The sequence below is a fragment of the Halichoerus grypus genome, chromosome 4 (genome assembly GCF_964656455.1).
Source record: "Halichoerus grypus chromosome 4, mHalGry1.hap1.1, whole genome shotgun sequence".
In the NCBI taxonomy this organism is placed as follows: Eukaryota; Metazoa; Chordata; class Mammalia; order Carnivora; family Phocidae; genus Halichoerus; species Halichoerus grypus.
Window position 1 is genome coordinate 93,592,852 of NC_135715.1, and position 26,573 is coordinate 93,619,424.

At 36.5% G+C, this 26,573-nt stretch overlaps 1 protein-coding gene across 5 annotated transcripts in view; it reads right to left on the bottom strand.

Annotated features, from left to right (window-relative positions):
• Nucleotides 1-26,573, bottom strand: part of PTPN4 (protein tyrosine phosphatase non-receptor type 4) — a 229,593-nt gene that overhangs the window by 69,454 nt on the left and 133,566 nt on the right. For all 5 annotated transcript variants that reach the window (XM_078070673.1, XM_078070674.1, XM_078070670.1 and 2 more), the window contains one exon: nt 2,771-2,834. In XM_078070673.1, the coding sequence (XP_077926799.1) occupies nt 2,771-2,834 (64 nt within the window). The remainder of the gene's footprint in view (nt 1-2,770; nt 2,835-26,573) is intronic.

Genomic DNA, 26,573 nt, shown 5'->3' on the forward strand with positions numbered 1-26,573 from the left:
ATCATAAGATATTTGTGTTCATCTTCAGTAGATAATGCCCAACAGTTTTCCAAAATAGTTAGATCAATATATACCCCCTCCCACCAGCAGTATATCCTCCACATATTCACCAACCACTCACTTATCAATCTTTTCATTACACTATTCTGGTGGATGTGTAGAAGTATCACATTCTGGTTCTAATTTATACTTCCCTGATGATTAATGAGGTTCAACACCTTCTCATGTTACTGGCCATGTGCATGTCCTCATTTCTGAAGTACGTGTTCAAGTCAGTAGCATATTTTTGAATTGGGTTGGATATATAACCAAGGATGTGGTGCGTGTGTGTGTGTGTGTGTGTGTGTGTGTGTCTGTCTGTCTGTGTACTATATACATCTACTTCACTCTCCTTTTTTTTTTTTAAGATTTTATTTATTGACTTAATTGACAGAGAGACAGCAAGAGAGGGAACACAAGCAGGGGGAGTGGGAAAGGGAGAAGCAGGTTTCCTGCCGAGCAGGGAGCCCGGTGCGGGGCTCGATCCCAGGATCGAGGGATCATGACCTGAGCCGAAGGCAGAAGCTTAACCACCTGAGCCACCCAGGCACCCCTACTTCACTCCCTTAACGATATCTTTTGATGAACAGAGTTTTTAATTTTAACACAGTCCAGGTTATTGATCTTTTAAGGTTAGTTTTTCTTCTATGTCCTGTTAAATGTTTGCCTATCAAAAGATATGAAGATAGTTCTGTAACTAAAATACAGTAAGATACCCATGTATAAACATTAAACTACTATGCTAAAAGATAATATGCTTAAAATACCTACTTCTTGATCACCGAAGAATTCTTAATTATGCTTAACAGTGGCTTTGTACGCACTAACTAATAGTTTACATGTTGCACCACACTCCCTAAATAATGCAAAATGACAGAGGTCTTACACAGAGCAGTATGCAGTAATGCCTCTCAGTAGAAGAGCCGATCTAAGAATCATATACGTTCTTTTGACACATCGCATAGTTCAAAAATTCTGTGTGATTTTGACTTTCTACTAATTGTATTTGGACAATCTGTAACAAATTTGCAATAAAATCCACCCTCCACATTTTGTATACAATAGATACAAAATGTTGTATTGAAAGAGAAGTAGTTTCTATAAAGTTTGGGTATTTAAAAATAAAGAGCTGTTTCAGAGAGAAACATTAACAAGGCAACATTCTGTAGACTATGACTATATACGTCTTTAATCAGTTGTTAGATGACTTTTGTTGATGTTATCTGTGACTAAACACATTCCTAATGATATACTACCTTGGAGAATGGTTGTGAGGATTAAAAGATATGAAAATAGCTGTGTAATTATCTAGTAAGACCTCAATAAATGTTAAATACCACAACTATTATTGGTAATAATGATAGTACTATTAATAGGAAAAAAATTAGAAAAATTGACTTCTACGTTGCCTTCTACCAATATAATAATTTAAAATATTTGTTCTCTCGTTTCCAGATAAGATGTTTTGAAACATGTACAAAAATGTTCATTAGCAGCATTAGTCATAATAGCCACAACCTGGAAATGCCAAAATTGTCCACTAACGTAAGAATGAGTAACTTATGGTATATTCACTTAATATAATACCATGGAGCAATAGAAAAACTATTGCTATGTGCAAAAATATGGATGAACTCACAATGTAAAGGTTAGATAGTAGACAAAAAGAGAACATTATGTATGACAATTTTTTAAAGCTCAAAAATAAGCGAACTAATCCATGGTGATACAAATGAGAAGAGTATTTACCTCTCAGGAAGGTTAATGACACAAATGGGCATTAGCTCCATTAGCAATAATACTAAGGTGGTAGTAATGTTCTACAATATTAGTATTATATATTTATTATATACTTACCAAACACTATCCTTAATATTTGTATACTTTTCTGTGTAATTCAATAAAACTATAGAAAAAAACTTTTATATTTTTGAGTATAAATGATAAATCATAGTCACTTAGATCATCACCCTCTGATAAAATGCAGCTGACTCCAATATTTTTAAGGTTTCAAATACATTTTACACATATATGCACACACAACCATCTTGAAATCTGCATTAATTTGTTAAGATTTCTAAGAAATAATTTAAGGATAAATTATTTTAATTTTGATTAAATAGATAAAATCATTAACAAGGTGAAGTTCTTTCCAACACTGTATTTTCCATGATAACTCAGTGTGTTGTATTTAATATATAAAAAGGATATCACCATTCCCATAAAGGGAGGAAACGTACTATACATTCATGAACTAGAAACAAAACTAAACACTCAGTCTCCCTAAAATAAAATGAACTGCATAGGAAAAGAAGTGCTTCAGATTAGTAGGAGGGAAAAAAAAAAAAAATATATATGTATATATATATAAAATGTTCAGTTACCAGCCTCATGAATAGGCCCTGGCAACTGACAACGAACATCACGATTGAGATCAGTTTCAAAGTTCAAAAGAGAGCAAAATGGATATATAGAAGTACTTTAAATCAGAACCACAGTGACACTGTTGAAATAAATAAACATTGTCATGAAATGCAATTAACTCACGAGGCAGTTATCAACAATATTAGTAACACTTTCACTCATACTAAAAGATCAGCCATGAATGACTTCATTTCTTAAAGACTTCATTTATGTAAATATTATTTATTTTATATAAATGTTATTTATATTTATACAAATATTTATAAGTATATTCATTTATACTAATAATTATTAGATCACTACTCACCACTTCTTTTCTAAGTTGAATAAAGAACTGTTTGCACTTGAAAGAAATTTTTACAATCTTCAACCTGGATAAAAAGAGAATGAATGGGAGTATTTAAAATATTGAATAAAAATAAAAACATTAACTTAAGAAAATAATGCAAAAAGTAACCTTTTAACTGTATTTCAGTAACATCTAAACATTCAATCATATATAGACACATTACATAAGAAATCTAAAGATTCTGGTGCTTCATGAAAAAATAATTAGAATCTATATACTCAATTGAAGAAAGTTTTATCAGAATATTTGCTGTGAACTATACCTTTCCCAACTTTGTATCTAGAGAAATACAAAAAAACACATGTCACAAATTAAAATTTCAAGATATACCAATGAGATATACCAAGAACTACAAGCAGTTTTCTGGTTCTGTAAGGAGCTTAGAAATCAACACCTCTTCTTGGATTCCTAAGAGAGGGGAGGGCACAGGAACTGCTGCTCCCAAGATTTGAGAGACTAACAGGTGAATACAAAGAACTGCAGCTTACCAGAGCAGAGACTCAGCGAGTAGAAACTGCCAGAGGAACCAGTGCCAGAGGAATCTGAACTGTAATTTAAGAATTGTTGGAGGCTCCGTGTGGACAAATTCAAGACTGAAAAACTCCAGAGGGACCCAGTTATGGAGGAGGAACGGCCTCCTGTAATATTGTGAAATTTACCTCGAGAAGCCCAACCAGATTCCCACGGTGAATACCAGACACAAATACCCTGGGGATTCCAGCAAGGGAAGGGGAAAAGGAACCATTTTGAAATACACTCTGTTCTTTTTTTCTTTTTTTTTTTTAAACTAGTTCACCAAATCCTCACCTGCTCGGGTATTAGCAGAGCTTAACCAACCTGAGGAAGCCTAATCAGCTCATTCTAGCCATCCTATCCCACCTAGCAGGGAGGAAAAACACAGAGAAACAGATTGTGAAGCTCACAGTCTAGAGGCATGGGCTCACTAAAACAGAGAGCTAATCATAGGATACAGAACACTTGCCATCCCCGTACACCTCACAACAAGATTACTAAGGGCCTATTTATAACACTTCCTTTTACTGGAATATCACGTCTGGCTATCAAAAAATTATAAGGCATACCAAAAGGCAAAAACACGATGTGAAGAGACAGAGCAGAACCAGACATGGAAGAGATGTTGGAATGATCAGACTGGGAATTTAAAACATCTATGATTAATATGCTAAGGGTTCTAATGGATAAAGTAAAAATCATGTAAGAATAGACGGGCAATGTAAGCACAGAGATGGAAATCATTAGATTTCCTTAGAAAGCCAACCCTCCCCCCCCAAATGCTATGGGTAAAAAACACTACCACAGAAACAATACTTTTCATGACCTTATTAGTACACTGGACACAGACGAGGAAATAATCTCTAAGGCAGAAGATATATCAATAAAATCCTAAAAACCCCAAAAGCAAAGAGAACAAAGACTAAAAAAGAACAAAACAGACTATCCAAGAACTGTGGGACAACTACAAAAGATGTGACATACAGTAACATACAGTAATGGAAATACCAGAAGGAGAAGAGAAAGCAACATAAGAAATGTTTGAAACAAAAATGACTAAGGAACTTACCCAAATTAACATCAAATACCAAACCACAGGTCAAGGAAGCTCAGAGAACACGAGCAGGATAAATGCCTTAAAAACCACACCTAGGGGGGCGCCTGGGTGGCTCAGTCGTTAAGCGTCTGCCTTTGGCCCAGGTCATGGTCCCAGGGTCCTGGAATTGAGCCCCACATCGGGCTCCCTGCTCGGCAGGAAGCCTGCTTCTCCCTCCCTCACTTCCCCTGCTTGTGTTCCCTCTCTCGCTGTGTCTCTATCAAATAAATAAAATCTTAAAAAAAAAACAAAAACAACAAACCACACCTAGGTATACCACTTTTAAATTATAGAAAATTAAAAATAAAGAAAAAATCTTGAAAGAAGCCAGAAGAAAAAACATCTTATCTATAGAGAAATAAAGGTAAGAAGAGTTAAATCCAGCTTCTCAGAAATCATGAAGCAGGAAGAAAGTGGGTAAAGTGTTGAGAGAAAAAAACCATCAACCCCAAATTTCATATTTGTAAAATTATCCTTCAAAAATGAATGAGAAATGAAGACTTTCTCAAATAAAAATTGGGGGAATTTGTTGGAACGCGACCTGCCTTGCAAGAAATGTTAAAAGGAAAAAAAATAATATAGGCCAGAAACTTTAATCTATATAAAGAAAGGAAAAGCCCTGAAGGACTAAGTGATGGTAAAATAAAAACTTGATTTTTCTTATTCTTAACTGATCTAACATATAATTTGTTCAAAACACTAAAATAAAAAATGTATGCAATTATGTATGTTTATGTACCTATCCTATATATACAATTATATACTTATATATGCTTATATATAAGTGAAATGATTGACAGCAATGATACAAGGGACAGGAGGAAGAAATTAGTATTCTCTGATTATTTTTTTTTAAAGATTTTATTTATTTATTTGACAGAGAGAGACACAGCCAGAAAGGAAACACAAGCAGGGGGAGTGGGAGAGGGAGAAGCAGGCTTCCCGCCAAGCAGGGAGCCTGATACGGGGCTCGATCCCAGGACTCTGGGATCATGACCTGAGTAAAAGGCAGCCGCTTAATGACTGAGCCACCCAGGCGCCCCAGTATTACCTCATTATTATAAGGTACTCACAGTACCTGTGACATGGTATACTATTGTTTGAAAGTAGACTTGGATAACTGTAAATATAATTGCAAACTCTAGAGCAACCACTAAAAAAAAAAGAAGTAAAACTAATAAGCTAGGAAAGGAGAGAAAATGAGATCATATAAAATGCTCAATTAAAACAAGAATGGCAGAAAAAATGAACAAAAAATGGAAACAAAGAACAAGAGCAACAAATAGAAAACAGTAATGAATATGTCAGATATTAATACAAATATATCAAAATCCTTTAAAATGTCAATGGGCTAAATATAACAAAAGACATTGTCTTTTAAGACATTGTAAAAATATTTAAACAGTATTTTGTTTAAATATAAAAACATATATAGGTTAAATGCAAACAAATGTATAAAAATATACCATGCTAAGACTAATTAATAAAAAGCAGGAGTACTAGGGATATAATGTACATCATGGTGACTACTGTTAATAATACTGTATTGTATATTTCAAAGTTGTTAGGACAGATCTTAAAAGTTATCACCACAAGGAAAAACAATTGTAAACTATGTGTAGTGATGAATACTGACCAGATATACAGTGATAACCACTGTGCAATATATACAAATACTGAATCATTATTGTACACCTGAAACTAATATAATGTTATATGTCAATTATATCTCAAAAAAGTAAGAATGAAAGCAAAGAAGAGTAGCTCTAATAATTTCAAAAAGCAAGACTTTAAAGCAAATAGTTATTGAGGATAAAGCAGGGCATTCCACCATGCTAAAGGGGTAAATTCTCCTAGAAGACATTATAAAATCTTTTTTTTTTTTTGACATAATAAAATCTTAATGAATATGAAACTAACAACAGAGCATCAAACTACAAGAGGGAAAAACTGACAGAACTACATGAATACAGTATTGTATTCGGAGACTTCAACACCCCTTTATCTGAAATGGACAAACTCAGCACACAGAAAATCATTAAGGACATAGTTGAACTCAATAATATTATCAAATGGATATCACTGACCTTTACAGATTACTTCTTACAATATGAAAATTTACATTTTTCTCAAGCTCATTTGACACATTCACCAAGATGGATCATATTCTCAGCCAAAAAACACACCTTAACAAATTTGAAAGAATAGAAATCACATAATACCTACTTTCAAAGCACAACAAATTGGAGGACAACGGAGTAGGAGACCTAAATTTCATCTGGTCCCAGGAATTCAGCTAGATAGGAATCAAACCATTCTGAACACCTACGAACTCAACAGGAGATCGAAGAAAAGAACAGCAGCAACTCTGAACAGAAAAGTGACCACTTTCTGGAAGGTAGGACGCGCAGAGAAGTGAATCCGAGGTGATATTCGGGAAGATAGACGGCGGGGGAGGGGGCCTCCGTCAGCCGCTACTCGCAAGTAATAGAGCGGCAGAGCACAAAATCAGAACTTTTAGAAGTTGGCTCTGCTGAAGGACACCGCTCCAGTGGCTAAGTGGGGGGTGTAACCTGCACTGGGACAGTGTGGTCTCAGGACCCTCGGGGTCACAGAGAGACCGGGGGTGCCTGAGTGCAGCAGAGCTCCCACCTATTGCAGCAAGGAAGCCGGCTGCAGAGATGGAGCCAAGGAGCGGGCTCTCAGCTCGGGGTTGCCATAAACTGTGATCCACGGCACAGTCAGGCCACTGCTCCTCCAGCAGGGACCCAACAAGTGGCAGATCCGGGGAGACTCCCCTTCCTCCCCCGGGAGAAGCGGCACGGGAGCGCACCACAGGGATCTGCTGGGTTTGGAGACTCCACACCGGGTCGGGTGCCAGAAATAAAAACGCTCGGTCACAGGCCGGGTGAGCACGGAGTGCGGCCGGAGACCAGGGAAACGGGAGTGACTGACTGCTTTTCTCTGGGGGCTCACTGAGGAGCAGGGACCTGAGTTCTCGGCTCCTCCAGGGCAGAGATTGGGAGGCTGCCATTTTCGCTCTCGTCCCCCAAAGCTGTACGGAAAGCTTGCAGGGAACAAAGGCTCCCGAGAGCAAACCCGAGCAGATTACTTAGCCTGGACCCAGCAAGGGGGGGGTGCAATTCCGCCTCCGGAAAAGACATTTGGGAACCACGGCAACAGGCCCCTCTCCCAGAAGATCAGCAAGAACAGCCAGCCAAGACCAAGTTTACCAATCAATGAGAACGGCAGAACTCCAGCGCTAGGGGAATACCGCACATAGAATTCATGGCTTTTTTCCCATGATTCTTTAGTCTTTCAAAGTTAATTTTTTTTTTTAACTTTTTCTTTTTTTTCTTTTTTTTGAATTTTGCTTTTTCCCTTTTTCAACCAACATCTTATCAATCCCCTTTTTAAAAAGTCTTTTTTCGGGGGGATGGGTTAGCCTGGTGATGGGTATTAAAGAGGGCACGTTCTGCATGGAGCACTGGGTGTTATATGCAAACAATGAATCATGGAACACTACATCAAAAACTAATGATGTAATGTATGGTGATTAACATAATAATAAAAAAATATTTTCATCTTTAGAGTCATATTCTATCCCTTCATAGTAGTTAACCTTATTTTTGGTATATATATACGTAAGTTGTTCTCTCTTTAAAATTTTGGGATACAGTTTCTTCTAACAGACCAAAATATACTCTAAATCTCTAGTGTATGGCTTTGTTCTAGCCTCCTGCCTGCTCACATTCTCTCCCTTTTTTTTAAATCCTCTTCTTTCTTTTTTCAACCAACTTCTTATCTTATCAATTCCTTTTATAAAATCTTTTATAATTTTCATCTTTACAATCATATTCCATCCCTTCATTGTATTTACCCTTATTTTTGTACATATATAAGTTTTTCTTTCTTTAAAATTTTGGGAGTCACTTTCTTTTGACAGAACAAAATACGCCCAAAATCTAGTGTGTGGCACTGATCTATGCACCAGCCTGATCATATTTGATCATATTCTTTTTTTTGTTGTTTGTTTATCTTTTTCTTTTTTCTTTCTTTCCCTTTCTTTTCCCCCGGTTTCAGGTCTCATCTGATTTGTTTAGTGTATATTTTTCTGGGGTCTTTGTTACCCTGTTAGCATTTTGTTCTCTCACCTATTCTCTTCTGGACAAAATGACAAGATGGAAAAAATCACCTCAAAAAAAAAGAACAAGAAGCAGTACCGACTGCCAGGGACCTAATCAATACAGACATTAGTAAGATGTCGGAACTAGAGTTCAGAATGACGATTTTAAAGATACTAGCTGGGTTTGAAAAAAGAATGGAAGATATTAGAGAAACCCTTTCTGGAGAAATAAAAGAACTAAAATCGAACCAAGTCGAAATAAAAAAGGCTATTAATGAGATGCAATCAATAATGGAAGCTCTAACTGCTAGGATAAATGAGGCAGAAGGCAGAATTAGTGATATAGAAGACCAAATGATGGAAAATAAAGAAGCTGAGAAAAAGAGAGATAAACAACTACTGGATCACGAGGGCAGAATTCGAGAGGTAATCGATACCATAAGATGAAACAACATTAGAATAATTGGGATCCCAGAAGAAGAAGAAAGAGAGAGGGGCAGAAGGTATATTGGAGCAAATTATAGCAGAGAACTTCCCTAATTTGGGGAAGGAAACACACATCAAAATCCAGGAGGCACAGAGAACCACCCTCAAAATCAATAAAAATGGGTCAACACCCCGACATCTAATAGTACAACTTACGAATCTCAGAGACAAAGAGAAAATCCTGAAGGCAGCTCGTGAGAAGAGATCTGTAACCTACAATGGTAGAAACATTAGATTGGCAACAGATCTATCCACAGAGACCTGGCAGGCCAGAAAGGACTGGCATGATATATTCAGAGCACTAAATGAGAAAAATATGCAGCCAAGAATACTATATCCAGCTAGGCTGTCACTGAAAATAGAAGAAGAGATAAAAAGCTTCCAGGACAAACAAAAACTAAAGGAATTTGCAAACACGAAACCAGCCCTACAAGAAATATTGAAAGGGGTCCTCTAAGCAAAGAGAGAGCCTAAAAGCAACATAGACCAGAAAGGAACACAGACAATATACAGTAACAGTCACCTTACAGGCAATACAATGGTACTAAATTCATATCTTTCAATAGTTACCCTGAATGGAAATGGGCTAAATGCCCCAATCAAAAGACAGAGGGTATCAGATTGGATAGAAAAACAAGACCCACTGATATCCTGTCTGCAAGAGACTCATTTTAGACCCAAAGACACCTCCAGATTGAAAGTGAGGGGGTGGAAAACCATTTATCAACAAAAGAAAGCTGGGGTGGCAATCCTTATATCAGACAAATTAGATTTTAAACCAAAAGCTATAATAAGAGATGAGGAAGGACACTATATCATACTTAAAGGGTCTATCCAACAAGAAGATCTAATAATTGTAAATATCTATGCCCCTAACATGGGAGCAGCCAATTATATAAGCCAATTAATAACAAAAGCAAAGTAACACATCGACAATACAATAATAGTGGGAGACATTAACACCCCCCTCACTGAAATGGACAGATCATCTAAGCAAAAGATCAACAAGGAAATAAAGACTTTAAATGACACACTGGACCAAATGAACTTCACAGATATATTCACGACATTCCATCCCAAAGCAACAGAATCCACATTCTTCTCTAGTGCCCATGGAACATTCTCCAGAATAGATCACATCCTAGGTCACAAATCAGGTCTCAACCAGTACCAAAAGATTGGGATCATTCCCTGCATATTTTCAGACCACAATGCTTTGAAACTAGAACTCAATCACAAGACGAAAGTCGGAAAGAACTCAAATACGTGGAGGCTAAAGAGCATCCTACTAAAGAATGAATGGGTCAACCAGGAAATTAAAAAAGAATTAAAAAAATTCATGGAAACAAATGAAAATGAAAACACAACTGTTCAAAATCTCTGGATGCAGCAAAGGCGGTCCTAAGAGGAACGTATATAGCAATAAAAGTCTTTCTCAAGAAACAAGAAAGGTCTCAAATACACAACCTAACCCTACACCTAAAAGAGCTGAAGAAAGAACAGCAAATAAAGCCTAAACCCAGCAGGAGAAGAGAAATAATAAAGATCAGAGCAGAAATCAATGAAATAGAAACCAAAAGAACAGTAGAACAGATCAACGAAACTAGGAGCTGGTTCTTTGAAAGAATTAACAAGATTGATAAACCCCTGGCCAGACTTATCAAAAAGAAAAGAGAAAGGACACAAATAAATAAAATCATGAATGAAAGAGGAGAGGTCACAACCAACACCAAAGAAATACAAACAATTATAAGAACATATTATGAGCAAGTATATGCCAGCAAATTAGATAATCTGGAAGAAATGGATGCATTCCTAGAGATGTATAAACTCCCAAAACTGAACCAGGATGAAACAGAAAACCTGAACAGACCTATAACCACTAAAGAAATTGAAGCAGTCATCAAAAATCTCCCAACAAACAAAAGCCCAGGGCCAGATGGCTTCCCAGGGGAACTCTACCAAACATTTAAAGAAGAATTAATACCTATTCTTCTGAAACTGTTCCAAAAAATAGAAATGGAAGGAAAACTTCCAAACTTGTTTTATGAGGCCATCATTAGCTTTATCCCCAAACCAAAGACCTCATCAAAAAGGAGAATTACAGACCAATATCCTTGAAGAACATGGATGCAAAAATTCTCACCAAAATACTAGCCAATAGGTTCCAACAGTACATTAAAAGGATTATTCACCACGACCAAGTAGGATTTATCCCTGGGCTGCAAGGTTGGTTCAACATCCGCAAATCAATCCATGTAATACAATACATTAATAAAAGAAAGAACAAGAACCATAAGATCCTCTCAATAGATGAAGAAAAAGCATTTGACAAAGTACAGCATCCTTTCTTGATCAAAACTCTTCAGAGTACAGGGATAGAGGGTACATACCTCAATATCATAAAAGCCATCTATGAAAAACCCACAGCAAATATCATTCTCAATGGGGAAAAACTGAGAGCTTTCCCCCTAAGGTCAGGAACGCAGCAGGGATGTCCACTATCACCACTGCTACTCAACATAGCCACAGCAATCAGACAACAAAAAGAAATAAAAGGCATCGAAATCGGCAAAGAAGAAGTCAAGATCTCACTCTTTGCAGATGATATGATACTTTATGTGGAAAACCCAAAAGACTTCACCCCAAAACTGCTAGAACTCATACAGGAATTCAGTTAAGTGGCAGGATATAAAATCAATGCACAGAAATCAGTGGCATTCCTATACAACAACAATAAGACAGAAGAAAGAGAAATTAAGGAGGCGATCCCATTTACAATCGCACCCAAAACCATAAGATACCTAGGAATAAATCTAACCAAAGAGGCAAAGAATCTGTACTCAGAAAACTATAAAATGGGGCACCTGGGTGGCTCAGATGGTTAAATGTCTGCCTTCAGCTCAGGTCATGATCCCAGGGTCCTGGGATCAAGCCCCGCATCGGGCTTCCTGCTCGGGGGGAAGCCTGCTTCTTCCCCTCCCACTCCCCCTGCTTGTGTTGCCTCTCTCGCTGTGTCTCTCTCTGTCAAATAAATAAATAAAATCTTAAAAAAAAAAAAAAGAAAACTATAAAATACTCATAAAAGAAATTGAGGAAGACACAAAGAAATGGAAAAACGTTCCATGCTCATGGATTGGAAGAACAAATACTGTGAAGATGGCAATGCTACCTAGAGCAATCTACACATTCAATGCAATCCCCATCAAAATACCATCAACTTTTTTCAAAGAAATGGAGCAAATAATCCTAAAATTTGTATGGAACCAGAAAAGAGCACAAATAGCCAGAGGAATGTTGAAAAAGAAAAGCAAAGCTGGTGGCATCACAATTCCGGACTTCAAGCTCTATTACAAAGCTGTCATCATTAAGACAGTATGGTACTGGCACAAAAACAGACACATAGATCAATGGAACAGAATAGAGAACCCAGAAATGGACCCTCAACTTTATGGTCAACTAATTTTTGACAAAGCAGGAAAGAATGTCCAATGGAAAAAAGACAGTCTCTTCAACAAATGGTGTTGGGAAAATTGGACAGCCACATGCAGAAGAATGAAACTACACCACACATAAAAATAGACTCCAAATGGTTGAAAGATCTAAATGTGAGACAGGAGTCCATCAAAATCCTAAAGGAAAACACAGGCAGCAACCTCTTCGACCTCAGCCGCAGCAACTTCTTCTTAGAAACATCACCAAAGGCAAGGGAAGCAAGGGCAAAAATGAACTCCTGGGACTTCATCAAGATAAAAAGCTTTTGCACAGCAAAAGAAACAGTCAACAAAACCAAAAGACAACCGACAAAATGGGAGAAGATATTTGCAAATGACATATGAGATAAAGGGCTAGTATCCAAAATCTATAAAGAACTTACTAAACTCAACACCCAAAGAACAAATGATCCAATCCAGAAATGGGCAGAAGACATGAACAGACATTTTTCCAAAGAAGACAGACACATGAAAAAGTGATCAACAGACACATGAAAAAGTTATCAACATCGCTCAGCCTCAGGAAAATCCAAATCAAAACCTCAATGAGATACCAGTCAGAATGGCTAAAATTAACAAGTCAGGAAACGACAGATGTTGGCGGGGATGAAGAGAAAGGGGAACCCTCCTACACTGTTGGTGGGAATGCAAGCTGGTGCAACCACTCTGGAAAACAGTAAGGAGGTTCCTCAAAGAGTTTAAAATGGAGCTACCATACGACCCAGCAATTGCACTACTGGGTATTTACCCCAAAGATACAAATGTAGGGATCCGAAGGGGTACATGCACCCCGATGTTTATAGCAGCAATGTCCACAATAGCCAAACTATGGAAAGAGCCAAGATGTCCATCAACAGATGAATGGATAAAGAAGATGTGGTATATATATATAATGGAATATTAATTAATGCAGCCATCAAAAGGAATGAAATCTTGCCATCTGCAACAATGTGCATGGAACTGGAGGGTATTATGCTGAGCGAAATAAGCCAGTCAGAGAAAGACATGTATCATATGACCTTACTGATATGAAGAATTCTTAATCTCAGGAAACAAACTGAGGGTTGCTGGAGTGGTGGGGGGTGGGAGGGATGGGGTGGCTAGGTGATAAGACATTGGGGAGGGTACGTGCTATGGTGAGCACTGTGAATTGTGTAAGAATGTTGAATCACAGACCTGGACCTCTGAAACAAATAATACATTATATGTTAAAAAAAACAAAAAAGAAGAAGATAGCAGGAGGGGAAGAATGAAGGGGGGGTAATTGGAGCGGGAGATGAACCATGAGAGACTATGGACTCAGAGAAAAAAATACTGAGGGTTCTAGAGGGGTGAGGGGTGGGGGGATGGGTTAGCCTGGTGATAGGTATTAAAGAGGCAACGTACTGCATAGAGCACTGGGTGGTATATGCAAACAATGAATCATGGAACACTACATCAAAAACTATTGATGTAATGTATGGTGATTAACACAACATAATAAAAATATAAATAAAAAAAAGCACAACAAATGAACCTAGAAATCAGTAAAAAGAACTACTGGAAAATCCTAAAATGCCTGGCGATTAAATAACACACCTATAAATAAAACACAAGTCAGGAAATCTCAAGAGAAATGAAAAATTATTTGAACTAATGAAAATGAAAACACAACCCATCAAAATACATGAAATGGGGGCGCCTGGGTGACTCAGTCACTAAGGGTCCTGGGATCGAGCCTGACATTGGGCTCCCAACTCGGCTGGTAGCCTTCTTCTCCCTCTCCCACTCCCCCCGCTTGTGTTCTTGCTCTTGCTGTCTCTCTCTGTCAAATAAATAAAATCTTTAAAAAAAAAAAAAAATGTGAAACGTAGCAAAAGCAGTGCTTAGAAGGAATTTTATGACACTGAATGCATATATAAGAAGAAAGATCAAAAATCAATAATCTAAGTTTCCACTTTAAAAAAAAAAAAAGAAGAGTAGGGTCGCCTCAGTGGCTCAGTCATTAAGTCTCTGCCTTGGGCTCAGGTCATGATCCCAGGGTCCTGGGATCGAGCCCTGCACTGGCTCAGCGGGAAGCCTGCTTCTCCCTCTCACACTCCCCCTGCTTGTGTTCCTGCTCTCGCTGTGTCTCTCTCTGTCAAATAAATAAATAAAATCTTTAATAAAGAAAGAAAGAAAGAAAGAAGAGTAGAGGGGTACCTGGGTGGCTCAGTTAGTTGAGCAGCTGACTCTGGATTTTGGCTCAGGTTGTGATCCAAGCATCCAAGCTCTGCACTCACTGGTGAGTCTGCTTCAAGATTTTCTCCCCCCTCTGCCCCTCACCCCCTGCTTGCACACTCACTCTCTTTTTCTCTCTCTTAAATAAATAAATAAATAAATAAATAAATAAATAAATTTTAAAAAGGGAGCAGATTAAATCTAAAGTAAGAAATAAAATAAAGAAAAATAGAGCAGAAATCGATGAAATTGAAAACAGTAGACCAACAGAGAATATCAATGAAACCAAAAGGCAGTTCTTTTAAAAGTTAATAAAATCAATAAGCCTCTAGCCAGACTAAGAAATATAGAGAGAGGACACATATTACTAATATCAGAAATGAAAGAGTGGACATCAATACAATTAAAAGCATAATAAAAGAATACCATGAATAAGTCTATGCCCAGAATTTTGATAATCTCAATGAAATGGGCCAATTCTTTGAACAAGACAATCAACCAAAACTCACAACGAAAGAAATACATGATTTGAATACACCAGTATATATTAAAGAAACTTAATGAACAATTAGGAAACTTCAAAAAAAAGAAAGCACCAGGCCCAGATGTGTTCACTAGTGAACTACCAAGCATTTAAGTAAGAAATTATTCCAATTCTCTACAATCTCTTTCAAAGGATAGAAGCAGAAGGAATACTACTAAAGTCATTCTATGAAGCTAGCATTACCTTAATACCAAAACCAGACAAAGACATTACAAGAAAACTACAAAACAATCTCTCTCATGACCAAAGATGCAAAATCCTCAAAATATTAGCAAATCAAATTCAACAATGTATAAAAAAAATTATACACCAAAACCAGCTGGGACATATCCCAGGAATGCATGGCTGGTTCAATACTCAAAAATCAGTTAATATAAACTGATACATTAAAGACTAAAAAAGAAAAAAATCACATAGTTATATATGCAGAATAAGCATTTGACAAAATCTAACAACCATTCATGATGAAAACTCTTGCTATAGTAGGAAGACAGTGAAACTTTCTCAACTTGATAAAAGACTTTCTAAAAAAACACCTACAGTTACCATTATACCAATGGTGCGAAACTAGAAGTTTTCCTACTAAGATCAAGTAAAGAGACGATGTCTCAGTCCACCACTCCTTTTCAACATCATATGGGAATCCTGTGTTAATGCAATTAAGGCATGAAAAGGGAATGAAAGATATAAACTGGAAGGAAGACATAAAACTTTGTTCAAAAATGACATGATCATTTATGTACAAGATCCAAGAGAACGGACAAAGAAATTCCTGAAACTAATAAGCAATTATAGCAAGGTTCAGGATACAAGATTAATAAAAAAGTCAATTTCTTTCCTATATGTCAATAACGAACAAGTAGAATTTGAAATTAAAAACACAGTAACATTTACATTAGCACCCTCAAAAATGAAATACTTAAACATAAATGTAAAATATATGTATTAGGGGCGCCTGGGTGGCTCAGTCAGTTAAGGAGCTGCCTTCGGCTTGGGTTGTGATCTCAGGGTCCTGAGATCAAGCCCCAAGTCAGGCTCCCTGCTCGGTGGGAAGTCTGCTTCTCTCTCTCCCTCTACTGCTCCCCCTGCTTGTGCTCTCTCACTTGCGCACTCCCTCTGAAATAAAATCTTAAAAAAAAAAAAAAAATATATATATATATATATATATATATATACACACACACACACATATTAGAACTATATGAAGAAAATTACAAAACTCTAATGAATGAAATCAAAGAACTAAATAAATACAAAGACACTCCATATTTATGGGTAGGAAGAATCAGTACTATGAAGATGTCAATTCTTTCCACTTTCAGATTCAATGCAATCTCAGTCAAAATCGACCATTATTTTGTGGATATTGACGAGCTGATTTTAAAGTTTATATGGAAAGGAAAAAGGCCCACAATAGCCAATATGATATTGAAAGAGAACACTAAAGTTGGAAGACTGACACCATCCAACCTCAAGACTTACTTTAAAGCTACAGTAGTGAAGACAGTATGGTACTGGTACAAGAACAGACAAAACAGATCAATGAAACAGAACAAAGAACCCAGGTATGACCCCCCCAAATTACATTCAAGTGATCTTTTTTTTTTAAAAAGATTTTATTTATTGGGGCGCCTGGGTGTCTCAGTCCTTAAGCATCTGCCTTCGGCTTGGGTCATGATCCCAGGGTCCTGGGATCGAGCCCCCATCAGGCTCCCCGCTCTGTGGGAAGCCTGCTTCTCCCACTCCCCCTGCTTGTGTTCCCTCTCTCACTGTGTCTCTCTGTCAAATAAATAAATAAAATCTTAAAAAAAAAAAAGATTTTATTTATTTATTGAGAGAATGAGAGAGATAGAAAGAGAGAGAGAGCAGGGGAAGGGGCAGAGGAAGAGGGAGAAGCAGACTCCTCGCTGAGCAGGGTGCCTGATGTGGGACTCGATCCCAGGACCCCAGGATCATGACCTGAGCTGACGGCAGATGCTTCATCAACTGAGCCACCCAGGCGCCCTCAAGTGATATTTGAAAAAGGTGCTAAGGCAATACAATGGAGCAAAGACAGTCTCTTCAACAAATGGTGCTAGAATAACTCAACATTGAAGAGCACAAGTATGAATCTAAACAGAGACCTTACAGCCTTCACAAAAAATAACTAAAAATGGATCAGAGACCTAAGTGTAAAATCAAAACTATAAAACTCCTAGAAGATTACACAAGAGAAAACTTAGATGACCTAGCTATGATGATACTTTTTTAGACAGAACACCAAAAACATGATCCATGAAAGAAATAATAAATAAGCTGGATTACATTAAAATTAAAAATTTTTGCTCTGTGAAAGACAATATCAAGCAAAGTAAAAGACAAACACTAGAAGAAAATATTTGTAAAAGACACATCTGATAAAGGGCTGTTATTCAAAATATACAAAGAACTCTTAAAACTCAATAAAAATTAAAAACCCAATAAAAACCTAGCCAAAGACATTAACAGACATCTCACTACAGAAGATATAGCAAGCAAATAAGCATGGGAAAAGATACTTCACATCATGTCAACAGGGAAATGCAAATTAAAACAATGAGATACCACCACACACCTATAGAATGGCCAAAATCCAGAACACTAACAACATTAAATGTTGGCAAGGATGTGGAGCAATAGGAACTCTCATTCATTTTCATGGGAATGAAAAATTGTATAGCCGTTTTGGTTGATAGTTTGTCAGTTTCTTGTGAAACTAAACATACTTGTACCATACCACCTAGCAATTGCACTCCTTAGTATTCACTCAAAGGAAGTAAGAATTTACATATACACAAAAACCTGCACATGAGTATGAACAGCAATTTTATTAATAACTGCCAAAACTTGAAAACAACCAAGATGTCCTTCAGTAGGCAGATATATGAATTAACTGTGGTACATCCAGATAATGGAAAATTATTCAGCTCTAAAAAGAAATGATGTATCAAGCCATGAAAAGATGGGGAAGGAACTTAACTCCATATAACTAAGTAAAAGAAGCCAATCTGAAAAGGCTACAAAATGTATGATTCCAACTATATGACATTTTGAAAAAAGCAAAACTATGGAGAAAGAGAACAGTGGGTGACAGAGGTCAGTGGGGGAGAGGATTATGTGGGGCACAGAGAATTCTTAAGGCAGAAAAATTATTCTGTAATGTATTATAATGATGAATATACATACATCATTATATATTTATCCAAACCCATAGAATGTACAATACCAAGAGTAAATCCCAATGTAAACTATGGACTCTGGGTGATTATGATGTGTCAATATACGCTCATCCTTAGTAAAAAATACACCATTATAATGAGTGATGTTAATGGGGGGAGGCTATACGTGTGTGGAGTTAGGAGATATATGGAAATCTCTGTACATTCTTCTGAATTTCGTTGTGAATCTAAAACTGCCTCCCAAAAAACAAAATCTTAAAAAAATTAAATAAACAAAACTACAAGCAATATTTGGAGAAAAAAAATGTTAAGGTTTCAAGATCTTATGGAATAACCGTATAAATATTTTTATTTTTTTAAAAGTGTAATGATTTTTTATTTTTCCTTTCTACAATACCTTTCTTCTTATATCCAAGTCATATAATCCTAGAAGAGGCGAGTTCTCAAAGCTTCATTAGTATAATCAATACCAGCAAAATAGATTTGCCTCATTTTTTTTAACCTTTTAATAAGTAATACTAAGATCTTGTTTTAACCTTCACACCTAAGAGGCCAAGAGATTCAACCTTACTTTGCAAAACTTGCTTTGGGATCCTGGCCCAATCATCTAAGTAAATATCTTCATGGTAATGCAAACTTTAGATATTTATGATGTATGGTACTAATCATTCAAGGAGCTCTCAGCAGAAGACAGAACAAAGATTTAAAGGAAGCAATGAAAGTATGAACTCAGGGATACAGCAAAAAAGAAAAATATTAGAATAATCAGGGTTCCAGAAGGAAAAAAGAGGAAGAGGGCAGAGAGTTTATTTAAAGACATAATAGTGAACATCCCAAACCTGGGGAAAGACTTGGACACACAAGTCCATGGAACTAAGAGATCACCCTCATTATCTCAACGCAAAAAGGCCTTCTCCTAGACATATTATAATGAAACTATCAAAAATTAATAATAATGAATCTTAAAGGCAGCCAGGAAAAAAAGAATGTAACGTATAAAGGAGCCCCCATTATGTTGTCCGTGGATCTCTCAAAAGAAATCTTACAGGCCAGAACAGAGTAGAAAGACATATTAGAAGGGTTGAAAGATAAAAATTGCCAGACAAGAATCCTTTATCTGGCAAAGTTATCCTTCAGATATGAAGGATAAATAAAGGCTTTCATAGACAAACAGAAAATGAGGGAGTTCACCAACTCTAAAGCTGGTGAAGGGAGTTCTTCAAGCTGAAAAGATGCTAATTAGTGACATAAAATATACCGAAAGTATACAACACACTGGGAAAAGTGAAAACTATAGTCAGACTTAGAACATCCACAACATAAAAAGCTCCATTTTGGGCGCCTGGGTGGCTCAGTTGGTTAAGCAACTGCCTTCGGCTCAGGTCATGATCCCAGAGTCCTGGGATCGAGTCCCACATCGGGCTCCCGGCTCAGCGGGGAGCCTGCTTCTCCCTCTGACCCTCTCCCCTCTCATGCTGTTTCTCTGTCTCTCTCTCTTTCTCTCAAATAAATAAATAAAATCTTTAAAAAAAAAAAAAAAAGCTCCATTTTGACAATACTAATATAAGAGGGAATAGTAAAAGGGTGAAGCCTTTGTGGGTGTTTGAAGATAAGTTGCTATCAGCCTAAAATGAAATTTTATTTATAAGATAAACTCATTGTAATCACGAAACAAAACCTATAGTAGATGCATAAAGGGCAAAGAAAGAGGAAACAGATGCACAAAAGACAAGGGAAAATGAAAGTAATTAATTTATACAAAGGTATGCAGAAATGGAGGGAAAAGAAACAGTGGAAATACAAGCAAGCTAGAAAGTGATAAATAAAATGGCATTTTTTAAATTATTATTTTTAATCTTTTTTTTTTTAAAGATTCTATTTATTTGTCAGAGAGAGAGAGCACAAGCAGGGAGAGCAGCAGGCAGAGGCTGAGGGAGACGCAGGCTCCCCGCTGAGCAAGAAGCCCAACATGGGACTTGATCCCAGAACCCTGGGATCATGACCTGAGCCGAAGGCAGACGCTTAACCAACTGAGCCACTGTGGCGCCCCATAAAATGGCATTTTATATAAAGTTTTTATATATCAATGATTACTTTAAATGGAAAGAATTGAATTCACCAATGAAAAGGCAGAATGCCTTGACAGATAAAAAGCCAAAATTCAACTACAGTCTTCCTCAAGAGATTCATTTCAGCTTTAAGGATGCACAACCCTCAAAAAGAAGGGATGGAAAAAAGATATTCCACGGAAGTGGAAACCAAGATATATACACTTATATCAGACAAACCAGACTTCAAGCCAAAAACAGTAACAAGAAACAAGGAAAGTCATTCATTATATAATGATAAAGGGATCAATTCATCAAGAAGATACAATTGTTAATATGTATGCACCCAACATCAGACCACCTAAACATATTACACAAATACTAACAGATATGGAGAAATAGTACAATACAATAATAGCAAGGGACATTAATAACCCACTTTCAAAAAATGAAAGATCATCCAGATAGAAACTCAATAAAGAAACAATGGACTTGAACCACACATTACATGAAATAGATCTAAAAGATATCCACAGAACATTCGATCTAACAGCAGCAGAATATACATTCTTCTCAAGTACATATGGAACATTCTCAAGGATAGATCATATGGTAGGACACAAAAAAGTCTTAGCAAATTTAAGAAGACTGAAATCAAACCAACTATCTTTTTCAACAACAACGGTATGAAAACAGAAATCAACATGAGGAAAGGTGGAAAAACTACATACATGTAGAAACTAAACACACTCCTGAACTACATATGCGTCAAGGAAGAAATGAAAAAGATAACCAAAAAAATCTTGAAACAAATGAAACACAAAATAACAAAACATATGGAATGAATGCTGTAAAAGCAGTTCTGAGAGGGATGTTTATAGCAATAAATGCATATACCATTGACCCCTGAACAATGTAGGGGTTAGAGGCAAAAACTTCACACAGTTGAAAATCCATGTAACTACCAGTAGCCTACTGTTTACCAAAAGCCTTACCAATAATATATAGTCAATCAACAAATATTTTGTATGTATGTTCAATGTACGACATACTGTATTCTTACAATAAAGTAAGCAAGAGGAAAAAAATGTTAAGAGAATACTAAGAGAAAATACTGTTTACAGTACTAAACTGTATTTATCGAAAAAATTCACATGTAAGTGAACCTATGCAATTCAAATCTAGGTTATTCTAGGGTCTCCTCTATTAAGAAATTAGATCATAAATGAAAAACCTAACTACACCTCAAGGAACTAGAAAAAGAAGAACAAATTAAGCCCAAAGTTATTAGAAGAAAATAATAAAAAAGATGAGAGTAGAAATAAATGAAATGGAGACCAGAGAAACAATAGAAAGATCAAAGCTAAGAGCTGTTCTTTTTTTCAAAAGATACACAAAATTGACAAACCTTTTGCAAGACTAAGAAAAAAAGACTCAAATAAATAAAATCAGAAATAAGAGAGGAAAAATTACAACTGATACTATAGAAATAATAAGATTATGAGACTACTGTGAACAAATTAGATAACCTACAGGAAATGGATAATTTCCTAGAATCATACAACCTACCAAGACTGAGTCAAGAAGTAAAGTCTGAATAGACCAATATTAAGAAAGGAGATTGAATCACGTAATCAAAAACCTCCCAACATAGAAAACCCCAGGACCAGATTTCTTCACTAGGAAATTATACCAAGTATTTAAAGAAGAATTAATGCCAAGCCTTCTCAAACTCTTCCAAAAAAAATAAAAAAGAAGAAAGACTCCCAAACTCATTCTATGAGGCCAGCAACACCCCAATACCCAGGCCAGATAAGGACACTACAAGAAAACTACAGACCAATATCCCTGTTGAAAACAGATGCAAAAATTCTCAACAAAATTCTACCAAACCAAATTCAAGAACTCATTAAAAAGATTATACATCATGACCAAGAACAATTTATCCCTGAGATGCATAATTCAACACATGCAAATTAATAAATGTGACATGCCACATTAACAAAATGAAAGATAAAAATCATATGATCTTCTCAATAGATGTATAAAAAGTAGTTGACAAAAAATACCCTTTCATGATAAAAAACCTCAACAGACTGTATATTGAGGGAACATACCTCAACATACTAAAGGGCATCTACAACAAACCCACAGCTAACATCACACTCAATAGAGAAAATCCCAGAATTTTCCCCCTAAAATCAGGAAAACAACAACTCTCACCACTCCTATTCAACATAGTACTGCAAGTCCTGGCTACAGCAATTAGGCAAGACAAAGAAATAAAAGGCATCTAAATAGGAAAGGAAGAAGTAAAATTGTTATTTGTGGATGATATGATGATATATGTATTAAACATCACAAAGATTCAACTAATAAACAGTTGAATCTAATCAATGAATTCAGTAAGGTCACAGGATATAAAATCAAAACATAAGAATCATTTGTGTTTCTATATATTACCAATGAAAATCTGTAAAAAGAAAGGAAACTATCCCATTCACAATAGCATCAAAAACAAAGAAATACCTAGAAATAAATTTAACCAAGGAAATGATCAACCCAATGAAAACCACAAGACTTTGTTGAAAGAAATCAAAGAAGAAACAAACAAATGCAAAGACATTCCACTCCATGTTAATAGACTGGGAGAGTTCATATTGTTAAAGTGTCCATGCTATCCAAAGCCATCTATAGATTTAAGGCAATATCTATCAAAATTCCAATGGCTTTCTCACAGCAATTGAAAAACTCAATCCTAAAATTTATATGGAATCACAAAAGACCCTGAATAGCCAAAGCAATCCATAAAAAAGAAGAACAAAAATGGAGGCACACAGCATTAATTTCAAACTATATAATGCTGCAGTAATTAAAACGGTATAGTTTTAATAAACACACAGACCAATGGAGAGAGTGAAGCCAGAATTAAACTCCAACATACATGGTCAAATAATATTTATAAGGGAGCCAAGAACACCTGATGAACTTTGAAAGGACAGTCTCTTCAATAAATGGTGTGGGGGAAACTAGATAGCCACATACAGAAAAATAAAATTGGACCCCAACTATACACCATTCACAAAAATTAACTTGAAATAGATCAAAGACTTAAACATAAGACCTGATTCCATAAATCTCCTAGAAGAAAACATAAGGAAGAAGTTCAACAATGGTCTAGGCAATGACTTTTTTGGACATGACACCAAAAGCACAAATAACAAAAGAAAAAACATAAAACCTTGTGCACTGCAAGCAAAATTAACCAAGTGAAAAGGCAACTTACAGAAGAATGGGAGAAGATATTTGCAAACCATGTACTACATAATGGGTTAATGCCCAAAATTTATAAAGAACGCATACATCTCAATAACAAAGAAACATATCTATTAAAAAATGGACAGAGGACCAGAACAGACATTTTTCCAAAGAAGACATACAAAAGGCCAACAGACACACAGAAAGATGCTCAACATCACTAATCCTTGGGGAAATGCAAACCAAAACCACATTATCCCTTTATAACTCTCAGAATGCCTAAAATAAAAAATACAATAAATAAATGGTGAGAATGTGGAGAAAAGGGAACCCTTGTGCACTGTTTGTGGGAATGCAAACTGGTGCTGCCACTGTGGAAAACACAATGGAGGTGCCTCAAAAAATTAAAAATAGAAATAGCACATGATCCAATAATTCCACTACTGGATATTTATCCAAAGAAAACAGAAACACTAATTCAAGAAGATATATGCAACCCTGCCCCAGCTTGTTATTGTTATTTGTTGCATTATTTTCATGAAATCCATCCACATCCCCTAATCCCATGTTAAACTTCTGCTGTTGCCTTTCAGGAAGGCACATCTTTAGGTATGCCCACAATAATCCTGAGATGACAGTGGTACCAGTCATCACATTCTTTCAGTAAACACACCCAGCTGTAAAACTCCCCTAATTATAAACACATTGCTCTACTGTTTTCCACAATGCCCTGGGACATGAATCCTTTAGAAACTAAACCAAATCAAATTATGGCTTCTTCAAAGGAACAGTTTGTGCGGTAGGTGTTTGAAGCTACTATTCCCTCTAGTTTCCTTGTTTTTGTCTCCCCTGTTGTCTTCAGGTTTCCCTAGAGACTCCTTCTTACATAATCTGAGCCTTGTAGTTATTTAAATTGTAATCTCCTGTTATTATATAGGAGCCAGGTTGATGTGGCAGTCAGGTGAGTGGTTGCGGAGGGATTGTTCTGCAATATCACTAGGACTCAGTGGTTTAGTGGTCTATGCTACTTGGTTATGTCCTCCAGTGCTTTTCAGCTCACCCTCTCCTTGGGTGACACAAGAGGTATAAAGTAGGCTGGAAATGGTATTTCCTTCCCCCACTTTGGTTATTTTCTGGCAAAATCCATGTTGGTTGAGTACAGGTAAAATAGATTTCCTTGAGGGCAGACCTTTGTTAAGGAGAACAGAAAGTTCTGAGCACATTTCAAAATGGTTACTTCCCTGCTCACCCCACCCTGCCCTCCAGAGCATGAGTGGATTTTTCTCTAGTCTTCAGTTTGGGAACCCGATGGGGTGACTGGTGGTAGTAAAACTAATGAAAGCATGGGGACCTTTGTAAGGCTGGGCCTTCAGGAGTTTTCATCTCTCAAGCCAGTCTTTGCTCAGTCTCTGGCAATTAGTCAATTACCCTTTAAGTATTCCTACTAGTGTGCTAGTATGTACTGCCATGAGTAGTTAGGATCAGAAGAAACCCTTATGTTCCATGATGATACAAATATAGTGGCTTTACCAACTTTAAATCCCATCTATTCAGTTTAACTCTTGAAAATAAAATTTAAAATAAACAATATATACTTTCCAATCAAGATCTTAAATATTCACATACTTTTTCAACCTAACTTGTATGATAAAGACTTGGAAGTGTGAGTTTTATTTCTCAACATTAAACTAGTTCTAAGCATATTTACCAATAAAGTAATATGCCAACTCCTTAGCATACAGAATATGTAGGATCCTTCACAATCTGAATCTAATTTCTCTTCTACAAAACATCTTCCTAAATTCTTATTCCTTTGTTTCTGTCTTCAGTAAAGACAACTGAAGGAGAAACCAAATGAAACAGCTCATCATTTCCTCAACTTGCCATACCCTTTCTTACTATTAGGTCTCTGCAAATGCTTGTTACCTCTACTTGAATTCCCTAAATCCACACATACCTATTCCACATTTCCTTTTTCACTGAGGAAATTTCCATTCATCCTTTAAAAACAATCTCAAGGGGCACCTGGGTGGCTCAGTCGTTATGCATCTGCCTTTGGCTAAGGTCATGATCCCAGGGTCCTGGGATCGAGCCCCACATCGGGCTCCCTGCTCAGCAAGAAGCCTGCTTCTCCCTCTCCCACTCCCCCTGCTTGTGTTCCCTCTCTCACTGTCTCTCTCTGTCAAATAAATAAATAAAATCTTTAAAAAAAATAAAAATAAAAACAATCTCAAATATCATGGAGCCATTAAAATTTTCCCTAGAGAGATTGTATCCTTTGTGTTTCCAAAACAAAAGTCAAAAACTCTTCTAAAATCTTTGTAACAATAAAAAAGGAATATATATACAATATAGGGTTTTGAAAACACAGAAAAATTTATATTATCACTGTTATTTTAATCCACATCATCTGAAAGGAATTTTTCAGATTTTGACATTTGTATAAGATATAAAATACAACATAAAATATTTTTTAAAATTGTCTCTAGTAGGGGCGCCTGGGTGGCTCAGTCGTTAAGCGTCTGCCTTCGGCTCAGGTCATGATCCTAGGGTCCTGGGATCGAGCCCCGCATCGGGCTCCCTGCTCGGCGGGAAGCCTGCTTCTCCCTCTCCCACTCCCCCTGCTTGTGTTCCCTCTCTCGCTGTGTCTCTCTCTGTCAAATAAATAAAATCTTTAAAAAAAAAAAAAAAAAAAAATTGTCTCTAATAAAATCAGAAGTGTATTAAAATCTAAGATGTGCATTTATTATTTCACTGTTGTAAAAACTGACAATGATAATTATCTTCTCTGAAGATTTTA